General features: G+C 39.2%; 2 protein-coding genes across 2 annotated transcripts in view; one reads left to right on the top strand and one right to left on the bottom strand.

Annotated features, from left to right (window-relative positions):
• The window catches only part of SGIP1 (SH3GL interacting endocytic adaptor 1), a 214,341-nt gene that overhangs the window by 178,787 nt on the left and 20,787 nt on the right, over window positions 1-14,767 (bottom strand). The window lies entirely within an intron of this gene.
• LOC132230970 (THO complex subunit 2-like) lies at window positions 190-5,385 on the top strand. Its single transcript, XM_059689263.1, has one exon. It carries the CDS (start codon window positions 309-311, stop codon window positions 4,995-4,997), a length of 4,689 nt encoding a protein of 1,562 aa, XP_059545246.1. The 5' UTR covers window positions 190-308; the 3' UTR covers window positions 4,998-5,385.

Genomic DNA, 14,767 nt, shown 5'->3' on the forward strand with positions numbered 1-14,767 from the left:
ACGCCTTTCCCAGGGCTCATATTAAGCTGGAAAACCCGGAGGACGCGAGTGGACGGCACCTGGCGTCACAGATCTTTTTTTTTTTTTTTTTTTTTTTTTTTTTTAGCCACGACAGATGCACTCACCCTTTAAAAAAAACCGCTGTCTGGGGAGAAGACTGGCGGGGCCAGAAATGGTTGGGGCCGGAAACTCGAAAAGCGAATGCGCAGTTCCCAGCATTCCTCGTGGGCGGTACTTCCCTTTGACCCCCGCGCTGACGCTGACGCTGACGCGCTGCCCTTCCGGCCTCTGTTACTAAGGCGGGGAAGATGGAGGCGGCGTCGGTGTCGGTCCCGGTCGAGTGGATAAAGAGCTGGGAGAAGACAGGGAGGAGCGACTTTTTGGACTTATGTTGGCTTCTCAGCGAAAACAGAAGCCACGGCAGTTCGACTTACAGAGATTTCCAGCGAGCTCTCTATGAGCTATCACACCATGTCATTAAAGGAAATCTGAAGCCCGAACAAGCATCTAGTGTTTTAAATGACATCAGCGAATTTCGGGAGGATATGCCCTCCATTCTTGCTGATGTCTTTTGCATGTTAGATATTGAGACAACCTGTTTAGAAGAGAAGAGCAAGAGAGACTGTTTTACGCAGTTGGTGTTAGCGTGTTTGTATTTCGTTTCAGACACGATTCTAAAGGAACGCCTGGATCCAGAAACATTGGAATCATTAGGACTTATCAAACAATCACAGCAATTCAATCAAAGGTCAGTGAAAATCAAGACAAAACTCTTTTATAAGCAGCAAAAGTTCAATTTGTTAAGAGAAGAGAATGAAGGGTATGCTAAGCTGATTGCTGAATTGGGGCAAGATTTATCGGGAAATATTACTAGTGATTTAATCTTAGAAAATATAAAATCTTTAATAGGATGCTTTAATCTAGATCCCAATAGAGTTTTGGATGTCATTTTAGAAGTGTTTGAATGCAGACCAGAATATAATGACTTCTTTATATCTTTATTAGAATCTTATATGAGTATGTGTGAACCGCAAACACTTTGTTATATGCTTGGGTTCAAATTCAAGTTTTACCAGGAGCCGAATGGAGAGACTCCTTCATCTTTATACAGAGTTGCAGCAGTGCTCCTACAAGTTAATCTTATTGATTTAAATGATCTTTATGTACATCTTCTTCCAGCTGATAATTGCATTATGGATGAATATAAACGAGAAATGGTGGAAGCTAAGGAAATTGTCAGAAAACTTACGGTAGTTGTATTGTCTTCTGAAAAAATTGATAAGCAAGAGAAGGAAAAGGAAAAAGAGGAGGAGAAAGTAGAAAAGCCACCTGACAACCAAAAACTTGGTTTGTTAGAAGCCTTATTAAAGATTGGCGATTGGCAGCATGCACAGAACATTATGGATCAGATGCCTCCATACTATGCTGCTTCACATAAGCTAATAGCTCTTGCTATTTGCAAGCTTATTCACATAACTATTGAGCCTCTCTACCAAAGAGTTGGTGTTCCTAAAGGTGCTAAAGGCTCACCTGTTAATGCTTTGCAAAATAAGAGAGCACCAAAACAAGCAGAGACCTTTGAGGATTTGAGGACAGATGTCTTCAATATGTTCTGTTACCTTGGTCCCCACCTTTCTCGTGATCCCATTTTATTTGCAAAAGTGGTGCGCATAGGCAAATCATTTATGAAGGAGTTTCAGTCTGATGGAAGAAAACAAGAAGATAAAGAGAAAATGGAAGTTATTCTTAGCTGTTTACTTGGCATTACTGACCAGGTACTACTTCCATCTCTTTCTCTAATGGACTGCAATGCTTGTATGTCTGAGGAACTATGGGGAATGTTTAAAACATTTCCATATCAGCATAGGTATCGTCTGTATGGCCAGTGGAAGAATGAAACTTATAACAGTCACCCACTTTTAGTAAAAGTTAAAGCTCAAACAATAGACAAAGTTAAATATATCATGAAACGTCTAACCAAGGAAAATGTGAAGCCTTCTGGAAGACAAATTGGGAAATTGAGCCACAGCAATCCAACTATTTTGTTTGATTATATCTTGTCACAAATACAGAAGTATGATAACTTAATAACACCTGTAGTAGATTCACTGAAATACCTCACTTCATTGAATTATGATGTCTTGGCCTATTGTATCATTGAAGCTTTAGCAAATCCAGAAAAGGAAAGAATGAAACACGATGATACAACCATTTCAAGCTGGCTTCAGAGTCTTGCTAGTTTCTGTGGTGCAGTTTTTCGTAAATACCCAATAGATCTTGCTGGTCTTCTGCAATATGTGGCTAATCAGCTAAAGGCAGGAAGAAGTTTTGACCTGCTTATATTGAAAGAAGTGGTACAAAAAATGGCAGGAATAGAAATTACCGAGGAAATGACAATGGAGCAACTAGAGGCCATGACTGGTGGAGAGCAACTAAAAGCTGAGGGAGGTTATTTTGGCCAGATCAGAAACACTAAAAAATCCTCCCAGAGATTAAAGGATGCACTATTGGACTATGATCTTGCTCTTCCCCTTTGTTTGATTATAGCTCAGCAGAGGAATGGCGTAATATTTCAGGAAGGTGGAGAGAAACATTTGAAACTTGTGGGAAAGCTCTATGATCAATGTCATGATACCCTGGTACAGTTTGGTGGATTTTTAGCATCTAATCTGAGCACAGAAGATTATATAAAGAGAGTACCTTCAATTGATGTGCTCTGTAACGAATTTCATATACCTCATGATGCAGCATTTTTCTTGTCTAGGCCAATGTATGCACACCATATTTCATCCAAATATGATGAACTTAAAAAATCAGACAAGGGAAGTAAACAGCAACATAAAGTCCACAAGTACATTACATCATGTGAAATGGTGATGGCCCCTGTCCATGAAGCAGTGGTCTCATTACATGTTTCCAAAGTCTGGGATGACATCAGCCCTCGATTCTATGCCACATTCTGGTCATTGACAATGTATGACCTTGCAGTTCCACACACCAGCTATGAACGGGAAGTCAGTAAACTTAAAGTCCAGATGAAAGCAATTGATGACAATCAAGAAATGCCTCCAAATAAAAAGAAGAAAGAAAAGGAGCGCTGTAGTGCTCTTCAGGACAAGCTTCTTGAAGAAGAAAAGAAACAGATGGAACATGTACAGCGAGTTCTACAGAGACTGAAACTGGAAAAGGACAACTGGCTTTTAGCAAAATCTACCAAAAATGAGACCATCACGAAATTTTTACAGCTGTGTATATTTCCTCGATGTATTTTTTCAGCAATTGATGCTGTTTACTGTGCTCGTTTTGTTGAATTGGTACATCAACAGAAAACTCCAAATTTTTCCACACTTCTTTGCTATGATCGAGTTTTCTCTGACATAATTTTCACAGTTGCAAGCTGTACTGAAAATGAAGCTAGTCGATATGGGAGATTTCTTTGCTGCATGTTAGAGACTGTGACCAGGTGGCACAGTGATAGAGCCACATACGAAAAGGAATGTGGAAATTATCCAGGATTCCTCACTATATTACGGGCAACTGGATTCGATGGTGGAAATAAAGCTGATCAACTAGACTATGAAAATTTTCGACATGTTGTACATAAATGGCATTACAAACTAACTAAGGCATCAGTACATTGCCTTGAAACAGGTGAATATATTCACATTAGGAATATCTTGATTGTGCTAACAAAAATACTTCCTTGTTACCCGAAAGTTTTAAATCTGGGTCAGGCTTTGGAAAGAAGAGTGCATAAAATCTGCCAAGAAGAAAAAGAGAAAAGGCCTGATCTATATGCATTAGCTATGGGCTACTCCGGGCAGTTGAAATGTAGGAAGTCATACATGATACCTGAAAATGAATTTCATCACAAAGACCCCACTCCAAAGAATGCAGTTGCCAGTGTACAAAATGGGCCTGGTGGTGGGTCTTCATCTTCCATAGGAAGTGCATCTAAATCTCATGAAAGCAGTGCTGAGGAGAATGATAAATCAAGGGAGAGATCTCAGTGTGGTGTGAAAGCTGTAAATAAAGCTTCTAGTGCCACACTGAAAGGCAATTCAAACAATGGCAATAGTGGCTTTAATAGCAGCAAAATCATTAAAGAAAATGACAAAGAGAAAGGGAAAGAAAAGGAGAAAAGAGAAAAGGCTCCAGCTACTACTCCAGAGGCCAGGGTACTTAGTAAAGATAGTAAAGAAAAACCAAAGGAAGAACGGCCAAATAAAGATGAAAAAGCAAGAGAGACAAAGGAAAGAACACCTAAGACCAACAAAGAGAAAGAAAAATTCAAGAAGGAAGAAAAAGCTAAAGATGAGAAATTCAAGACCACTGTCCCCAACATAGAATCAAAATTGACTCAAGAAAAGGAAATAGAGAGGGAGTCATTCAGAGAAAGAGATATAGCAAAGGAAATAAAATCAAAAGAAAATGTTAAAGGAGGAGAAAAAAGACCAGTTTCTGGGCCCTTGAAGTCAAATGTTCCCCGATCAGATATTACTGAGCCTGAAAGGGAACAAAAACGCCGTAAAATTGATATACACCCTTTGCCATCACATACCTCAACAATAAAGGACAGTCTCATCGAACTCAAGGAGTCTTCAGCAAAGCTCTACCTTAATCATACTCCTTCACCACTAATCAAAAGTAAGGAGAGAGAAACAGACAAGAAAGATTTGGACAAGTCAAGGGAAAGATCCAGAGAAAGAGAGAAAAAAGATGAAAAGGATAGAAAAGAGCGGAAACGGCATCACTCAAACAATGACCGGGAAGTGCTACCGGACTTAACCAAGAGGCGAAAAGAAGAAAACGGAACAATGGCGGTTTCAAAACACAAAAGTGAAAATCCATGTGATTCTCCTTATCCAAATGAGAAAGACAAGGAAAAAAATAAGTCAAAATCTTCAGGCAAAGAAAAAGGCAGCGATTCATTTAAATCTGAAAAGATGGATAAAATCTCCAGTGGCAAAAAGGGTATATACAGACCCCTAAGTTGAAGGTCTCCTGGAGGAGGATGCCAAAGCTCCATGCATCACTCTCAGGACCGTATCTCCCACAATTAAGAGCTTCTGGTATTGTCCATTTCAGGGGAATCTGCTTTAAGTCAGAAGATGAATACAACCCACCATCCTCTAGACAAGACATTCCAAAGTCACCAGTTGACAGGACATTATTTTCACCTCTACTCAGTTCCTTGCAGCACAGTTCCTGTGTATACAATTTTCATTTGAAATTCGCCATCCAGAAGCAGCATCTGATGAAAATTTCATCCTTCTTTCTCAGAAAAGAGAGGAAACCGCCTCTGGGGACTAGTTCCTTAATGATGTAAATAGACTGTGTTTATGTGCAAACTCCTATACATTTGACAATATTGGGATGATTGATTGTATTACTTGAGGATTTTGGCTTCTTATAAAAAATTTAACTTTAGTTCCTGGGAAAGATCATTTTTACATGTTGTAACAGCAGTAGCAGTTTTATCCTTTCATATGCCCTTAAATATGTCACCAAATTTTCCCTTGCTCAATCATCCTCCTGTTATGACATCTTCATGATTGAGAACCTATTTCTTATTCTAGTTATGGCCATACTGACCATGATACTCTTGATTGGAACATTGACTTTTGCCATTTAAAAAATTGAGATAAAATTCACAGAACACAAAACTTGCCATTTTAAAATGTTTTTTAGTATATTCAATATGTTGTAGAACCATCACCACTAATTCCACAACATTCCCATCACCCCAAAGAGCCCCCACACCTGTTAGCAATCACCCCTAATTCTCCCCTTTCCTCAGCCCCTGGAAACAATTAATGTACTTTCTATTTCTATAGATTTATCTGTTTTGAACATTTTATAAACATGGAATCATGCAATATGTTACCTTTTGTGTCTGGCTTCTTTCACATAGTATTGTGTTTTCATGGTTCACCCATGGTATAGCATGTATCAGAACTTCCTTTCTTTTTAAAACTGAATAATATTCCATTGCATAAATATGTACCATATTTTGTTTATCCACTCATCAATTATGGACAGGAACAATGATTTTTAAGTATTAAAATTTTAAGTTCAACAGAGTACCCAAATTATGATATCAAGATTATAATTACATGGTGTAAACAGAATGCTGTATAGGAACGATATGTAAATTATTTGTCAGCATTTCATGCAAGTGTGGCTATTTTCTAAGGCTCTTCTAGCTTTGATTTTATGAAATATATGAATAGTATTAGTATTTTCATCTATAAAGTTTAATGCCTTAAGCATTATTTTTAAAATGAATGAGAAAAATGGTAGACAAGAAGAAGTTATTTGCCACATGTTGTAATGATCATATTTTTACTTTATTTCAGTATGCAGTATTTGAAAAATGTCAATACATGAAAGAAAATGAGTATGAGGAAGTCAATATATTTTTAAAGAAATTTTTATAATTTAGGAGACATTGCATCTTAATATAAATCACTATTAAAATAATACCCTTGTGAAAAAATAATACAAAACACTTTCTGATCTGCATGCTCATTTGAATAGGGTCCAATTGGCAGAAGAAGTAGGGCATCTTGCACAAATCATCCTGTGATTGGTGGGAGAGGGGAAGTTCTGGAGCCTTGGTTTTAAAAGGTACCACTAACACATATCCAATGCATGCTTTGCAAGGAAGCTGGGCACACAGTCTGCCTTCCTCCGTCTCCATTGCAAACCTGGAAGCAAGCCTGTCTATGCTTTTGTGAATCTGAACCTACATCAGGTTGAGCCAACTCAATCAATGGGGAAATACAAATGCCCACTTCATTTTTATTCAGCTGCTCAGAGGCTTGCAGTACCGAGTTTCCTAGGACAGCATGCCAGAGAAGCTCCAGGAAGTAGAGTTTCCTTAAAGAAGGCACATTCTGCTCTTAGCCATGTGGCATTCAGAGGGCCAGCAAAGACCCTTCAAAAGAAAACAGAACAGCTCCAGCTATGGCAAGGTTGTTATAATTTAATGCCAAAACAAAGAGTACAGCTAGGAGAGCATCTTACTGGGGATTATAAATAAACAAGAGCTGAATCTAAAAGACTATCTTTCCTAATAAGAATCTATGATGTTCCACTGACTGTAGAGTCTGACTTAGGAGTTTTTTGTTGTTGTTTGTTCTTTCGTTTTGTTTTTTCATTCTTGGGGTTAGCCTGGTGATATATTAAATATTTTCCTGTTTTGCAGTGGTGTGAGAGGTAGCGTAATATAATGCTAATGACTGCACATTCCATAGCCAGAATGTCTGGGTCCTGATTTAACCATGTTATATATAACCTTTTTTAAAATCTTGGGCAAGTTACTTAAACTTTCTGAATTTCAGTTTTTATATCAGTAAAATGAGGATAATATAGCAGCTACCTCACAATGTTGTTGTAATGAGTAAGTACTGATAGAGCACTCAGTACAGGGCCTGACACACAGGAAGAGCTTCTTCCTCCTCCAGTCTATAAGAGAATAGGGCTTTGATTTGGACAACTTAAAACTCTTCTTTGATTTCCGTGATCTTATTCTTCCTTAAGTGTATGAAAATAAAACAACTCGCTGAAACTATACGGTCACAGAACTGCTAAATTGGTGCCACTGGGGTTTAAAGAATATCTGTATGTACAATGAAGTAGTCAAAAATACCTTTGTTAGAATCATACATTAATTCAACAAATATTTACTAAGTGCTCCTATGTGTTTGGCATTTTGCTCATGTTCAACATATTTGTTTCTTGATGAACTAGAGGGACAAGGCTCCTTTTTGTCCATGGAATGGACCTTGACGGACTGGGAAGAGTTCTATGAAGAGAGTTGCAAAAAACATGCTTGGCAAAGGTTAAGCGATAAGATAAAGGTGGTGGACAGAGGAGAACAGAAAGCTTAATTTAGGCATTTCTCTCATGGAAGCCTGAAGAACAATACCACAAGCATTAGAGAACAAATAATTGAGGTTTTGGACAAGATCAAGAAGTAAGAACATTATATATGTACTAGAGGCCCGATGAACGAAATTCATGCAAGAGTAGGGCTTCCTTCCCCTTGCTGCAGGCACCGTCTTCCCTCTGGCACACAGGACCCGGGCTTCCCTACAGCCGCTGGCAGGTGCCCAGGACCTGGGCTTCCCTTGCAGCCCTGGCTTTGTCCAGAAGGTTGTCTGGAAGGATGTCTGGTCTAATTAGCATATTATACTTTTATTATTATAGATTAGTGGCTTGGTGCACAGATTCATGCACGGGGGGGGGGGGGGGAGGGGGGGGCAGGGGGTCCCTCAGCCTGGCTTGCACCCTCTCACAATCCAGGACCCCTCAGGGGATATCAGACTGCTGGTTTCAGTCCGATCCCCACAGGCCAGACCAAGGAACCCCAGTGGTACACAAATCCATGCACTGGGCCTCTAGTATACATATAAGATCTTTGGTTAATCTCTTCCCACCCGCCTCCCCCCTTCCCTCTGAGATTCATCAGTTTGTTCCATGTTTCCATGCCTGTGCATTGAGCATCTGCCCCCTGGTGGTCAGTGTACATCATAGCTACCGGTCGAACAGTCACTTAGGCTTTTATATATAGAGAGATAATACTGGGAGGCAAATTGGGTGGATCTTAGCAGTTTGGACAGTTTGCAGTTATTTCAAGATTCCAGGATTGAAATAAGGTCCAGATTTATAATGGTGAGTGACAGAGGAAGAGAATACATAGAGACATTATGAAGAGAAAACTGATAGTACTTGGTGCTTGAACCTATGAGATAAAAGAGAAAGAGAAATATAATGTGATGTCATGTTGTCCTAACCAGTTGAGATGATTAGAGCATTAACATGGCTCAAAATATAGAATCTATAATATTACTCAGTTTAAAAGCAATCAATTTTATAGATTGATTTTATTGATAAATTGTGTCTTAACAAAACAGCACACTAAAAATTAGTAGCAAATCTGGTGCCTCTTTCTACTACTACACCAAGGTCATGGTAGCATATGAAAAATACAGGCAGACTCAAATTTGAATTCTCTGCACAGGCTATGGAGTCTTGTTCTGTCTGAGCCTTGGAGCAAGTACCTAATCTCATATATATATATATATATATATATATATATATATATATATATATATAAATAAAAGGCTAATATGCTAAGTGTCTGACTATCTGGTCATTAAGATGCTCACTGACCACCAGTGGGCAGACACTCAATGCAGGAGCTCCTGTGATGCACACTGGCCATTTACAGAGAAACGACATCATGGACCTGGTGCCCACAAAGCAACACTTGGCTTCCCCCAAGTGGGACACAGGCCCCACCACCACCCCAGAGCGACACCCCACCAAATTGCAAATGATCGATGCCAACACCCATGGTGCAAAATGCGGCCCACAGCCTAGCCCAGCCCAGAAACGGTGGCTATGGGCACCAGGTAGTGACATCACATAGCAACGCCCAGCTTCATCTCCCTAGTGACTAGCCTCCATTAGACTCTACTGAGTTAAGTATCTTTTGCCTTATTCTTTATAGTTTTACTAGTGGCCTCGTGCACAAATTCATGCACATTGAAAGGAAATTAATTAGAAGAAATATTTTCTTCAGCCCAGGAACACGACTTGCTTTATAGCCAGGTGGAAACATTTTGCACTTTAACCAAATGTCTTTGAAGCATTTTCCTGTGCCTCATCTCATTTGATCCTCACAGAAGTCCTGAAGTAGGTAGATAGGAGACTCAGTGGAATCCTATTTTCTTTTCATTAGCTAGAAAACGGAGATTTAGAAAGCTTAGAAACTTGACCCAACTGAAAAGAAGTAAGAAATGGTGGACCTTGAAAATGACTTCAGGTTTTCTCACTGCACAGAATATAGTCAAACACTGCTACAGTTAAATATTTTACCCTTTGTTCTCCCTGCATGATCTACAATAATAATCTGCCTCATGTTGATACTTACTACTGTGTTACTGACAATTACCTGACAGAGAAGTGCTTCACTGGGCTGGAAAAAGTTTAGCTAAATTACAAAACAGGCCTAATTAAGTAAGTTTATTCTCTATATATAAAAGGCCAAGTTGACTTGCGCATGCATGATACATATAAAGCTCTCGCTGGCACCAATCACATACGTGCGTTCCAATCTGTCATTGTTGATTGTGAATTTGGTTGACACTTCTATTATAGAGAAAGGGTGAATAGAAATATTAAAATATTTCTTATATATATCTCTCACCTAATAATAGACAAACATGTAAATTGACCATCCCTCCCACTGTGCTCACCAACCAATCAGGAGAGTATGCAAATTAACCCAACAAGGATGGCGGTTAATTTGCATACGTAGGCACAAAGCGGCAGAGTGAATATATATATATATATATATATGTATGTATGTATGTATATACATACATATATGTATATACACATACATATATGTGTGTATATATATACACACACACATATATATATATATATATATATATATATATATATATATATATGTTTTGATGCATGACTTTTGTGAGGCAAGTGAACAAAAAGCCATGGTATCCCCAGCTTTCTACCCAGTCCCCTAGGACCACAAGACTCGATCAACCATAACCCAAATATGAAGCTATTGCCAACACCCTTCTGCAGGGTGGCAGGGATTTGGTGAGACAGGAATAGCAAGAGTTAAGAGAAAAACAAAACTTGGCTGATGTTTTGGTCTCTGAGGTCCCAGTGGCAGTCGGCCAACATGCTTTGTAGTGGCCAGGGGGAACTGAAGGATTGGGAAGCACCTTAAAGGGAGAGCTTGTTTTGCTTTCTTCCTGGGGGAAGGGTTTTCCCTTATAATGTTTGAAGTCATTTCTGTCTCCATCAAATAATGGGATTTTCTGATGTAAATTACTTGCCATCAGGCAAATGTAAGAACAAAATTGATTAAGTGAGCAGTTACTCTGTGCCAGGCACTAAGCTAAGCACTTTTCATATGGGTTAGCTCATTTATTCCTCATAATAATTCTATGAGATAGGAATTAGTATAGTAACATTGATTTTAGAGCTGAGAAACAGGTTTTTAAAACAGAAAACAGCGGCATAGAGAGGAGAAGTAAATTAGTTAAGATTACACACCTAGTTAGAGAAGGGGTCAGGATTTTACCCAAGTGGCCTAGCTCCTTACTCCTCTTAGTGAAGCTGCTTTACATCCATCTAAACCTGACTTCATGAGGATGGCAGGAAGGGCAGAGACATCTGAACAAGAACACAGGAAACAGCAGCACAATGCAAACCAGGTGAGGGAACGTGAGAAGAAACAAGGGAAGAGAGAAAACGGAGCAGTGTAAGAGTGGGAAACAGTACACAGTGCCTCAAAGAAGGAAGTGGAGGAACTATACCTAGGACAGCCTGGAAATTGTGTTGTTAAATGAATCTGCCCAAGTCAGTAAAGACTCTTTAAAATGCATATCCAGCAAAACAACCATAGTCAAAAGAGCTCAGTAGGGGTGATGAGTGGGGATAAAGAGGTCCGATATGAACTCTTTGACTGTTCTTGACAATGGACAAGAGCCTCACCATCCCAGCTCCCTCAGACAAGCCCACAAGGGTGGTTGGCAGTCATTAAACACAGTGATTCAGAGAGCACAGATTTAGGGACTCAGTGGTTCCCTCCTGCTCTGTCACTTCCTAGCTGTGCATGAGACCTTGGGCCTTTTTCCTCATTCATCATGTGGAATTCAGAATAACCCTCACAGGGTTATAGTGAGAGAGAGGTGATAGGCCATTTATTCAGTCTCTCACAGCCTAGAACACTGATAAATTCTATATAATAGTAATAATGGCAATAATTACTACCAACCTTGGGTGACTGTGGTCCACCTTTCTATGAGTCAATGACACGTTCAGAGAATGTATAGAGTCTTGGACTTTTGCAAATTTGGGGGCATGTGCCTTCCACACAGAGGTCATCGTATATTGCTATTTTTCCTGCTCTGACTAAAGAACTTGCGATGAGAACAAGAAATAAGTAAAAAAGCAATGCCTAAGGGCTATATTTGTATTTACTGCAGAGTAAATAGCATAAATGCTCTATCTGAGGTTTATAAATAAACTTGGAGAGGAGCCGCATATTTTTACACATTTCTAAAATACACATTTTATTATAGTTATTGAGAACTGAGCATTTGGTAAAGATATTAAAATTAAAAACAGTGTTAAGCCTTAACTATAATGAAGCTATTAATATGGAATTGGGAACTATAAACCTTGCTAAACCAGACAGAATAACTTCACTTCATTTCTCATATTAAGCAAAAGTCAACTGATGATTGAATTGTCTCTGAAATGCTATGAAGTAAAATTTCTATTATTACTGAAACTAGGAGATGTGTACAATAGAGGGTTGAACAAAAGGGATAAATACATTTCTCATTCTACCATAGAAAACATTGCAAATTTCTCAGAGAGGGAGGCATTCTTTTGTTCTTTCAGAAAATTTCCTTGAAACATCCAAGATAATTTACTAAAGTTTGTTTCAACATAGAGTGCCCATTAAAACCTCTAAAGTAACATGCAAGAAATTGCAAACCAATCTAATTAAAAACAATCAGAACAAAGACATCCTGGAGAATAGTTTTGTTACCTCTATAATCATTTCCTCATTTTTCTATGTGAGGTTTATAGATATTTCATGGACAGGAATCTTCTCAAATTTAATTTTTATCTGGTGAGAATAGGCAAGCATGCTATAATAATATTAGTTACCAAATGTTGTGGTACAAATGATATCACTGTGTTTGCCCTTATGTGAGAATATATTAAATATAATTTCTCAAAGGTAAAAATGGAGAGACAATATTACTTCATGATTTATAACATAAGTTTGGGAGTCAGATCATGTTCAAGTCTAAATATCTGGGAAAGTCATAAGCTCTCTGACCTCAGTTTTCTCATCTCTAAAAGGGGGATAATTATAGTATCAACCTCATAGACTTGTTGTGTATGTTAAATGTGATAAAAGCTCATAGAAAATTTAAGAATAGTTTCTGGCACAAAGCAGGAACGCAGGTAGCTATTTTTATGTTAATAAATCTGAACTCCTTTTCTCCTTGTGATGGGGAGGGGGAGAGGTGGTTATAGCTGCACCTACTGGTTAAGAGAAAATATGGAACATTTCAAGGATAATGCTATTCTTAGTCTTTCTTATGCAATATCTTGAGATCTAGGATTGATCTGGGACAGCTTTCTTTTAGTAAGTTATGGGGCAGCTATCTTTTAGTAAGGTCTAACTAGAGAATAGGAAGGAAGAGCTAAAGTGAGTTATGAGTGACTCTAGTAGAAGAGATGACTCAGAGGTACTGGCCATAAAGCAGTGTCCCTCTTACCAATCAGCTGGATGGATGTATTTACAGTACCATAATTTTAAAATCTTAATTTTCACAGGCTTTGATATAGAGAAATGGAAAAGCCTGAGGATTGGATTTATGGTCTCGGCTTAGGTCAGTGGTGAATAAGAAAAACTTTCTGGTAAACAATGGAAAGAAATATCCCTCAGGTTTGTAACGCAGCCAGCACAGATGCTTATAGTGCAGAGTAGGTGTAGCCATAGGCTCTTCAAAGGGGCTTAAACAGAGAGGGAGGCATTCTTTTGTTCTTTCAGAAAATTTCCTAAAAGATTCCTCCTTCCTTCTTGAGCAGCATAGCAACAAGGCAGTTGTCATGTTGAGGTTTGGTTAACATTCATTTAGGAGGTAGAGCAATAAGATCAGAAATCTTCTAAGGAATCTGCGAGAGTCAAGGCATGGATGGAACCCAAAATATGAGTGGCTGGCCCCGGAAACTGCTCAGATACCAGGTCAGAAACTAGGTAAGTTGGCAGCAGTCGGGGAGCACAGATGCAGAGCAGCTCTAGGCAAATAACCAAGAACACAGTAGACATTTGTGTTCTGGAAAGCTCACTGAAGCAAGGCTACATACAGGCATGGGGTGTGTGTAATATTAACAATGACAATGGCAAGATAATAACAATGGCAATAGCCATGATCAGTTGAATGCGATGGTCACAGGAAATATGTTAAAAGCACAGTGTCCTGTAATACTTGCAACAATTTTGATTCACGCCCACTTAACAGATTAGGTACCATATTTTTTAAAAAATATATTTTATTGATTTTTTACAGAGAGGAAGGGTGTTGGGAGCCATTAAAGATAATGGCTTAGACAAAGCCATCTTAAGAACTATAAGTTTCTGGTTCCTCCAGAAACTCCTAATTACCAGAAACCACCTGTGTCTTGCAATTTGGCCAGCAGTTAAACGATAAATTACCCTCACACAGCCGCTAAATCACACATCTCCACTGATAAGCACACAGCCATCAGAAGCCTAATAAATCTCTAGTAATAGGTTACTGCCCATAGACCCCTTTACCCACCCCCTGTCCCTAAAACAGTATATATCCTGCCGCTGTAGGAATAAAATTTGAGGCTTGATCAGAACATTGTCTTGCCTCCATTCTTTCGTGTCCCTTGTTTGTCTCATTCTCCTAGGGTGTCTCTTCGTTCCCCCGTTGTTGTCCCGCAGGTCGGGGCAGTCTGGCGCCCAAGGTGGCAGCTTGGGGACCCCCTGTGAGAACGTCTGCTTGAAGCGCCTGGCCAGGCACCCCTTAGAGTCGCCGCGCAGTATTGACTCGCGAGTGAAGACTCGGCATCCAGATCGCCACGGTTTCGCCCACCCATGAGACAGATCGTTGTGAAGGTAAGCAGACGAAACTTTTCAAACAAGAATTTCAAAATACCTCTTGAG

The sequence above is a fragment of the Myotis daubentonii genome, chromosome 3 (genome assembly GCF_963259705.1).
Source record: "Myotis daubentonii chromosome 3, mMyoDau2.1, whole genome shotgun sequence".
NCBI classification, from domain to species: Eukaryota; Metazoa; Chordata; class Mammalia; order Chiroptera; family Vespertilionidae; genus Myotis; species Myotis daubentonii.

Bases quoted from the DNA above. Each gene is read 5' to 3' on its own strand.
- LOC132230970 (XM_059689263.1), top strand. From the start codon at position 309: ATGGAGGCGGCGTCGGTGTCGGTCCCGGTCGAGTGGATAAAGAGCTGG.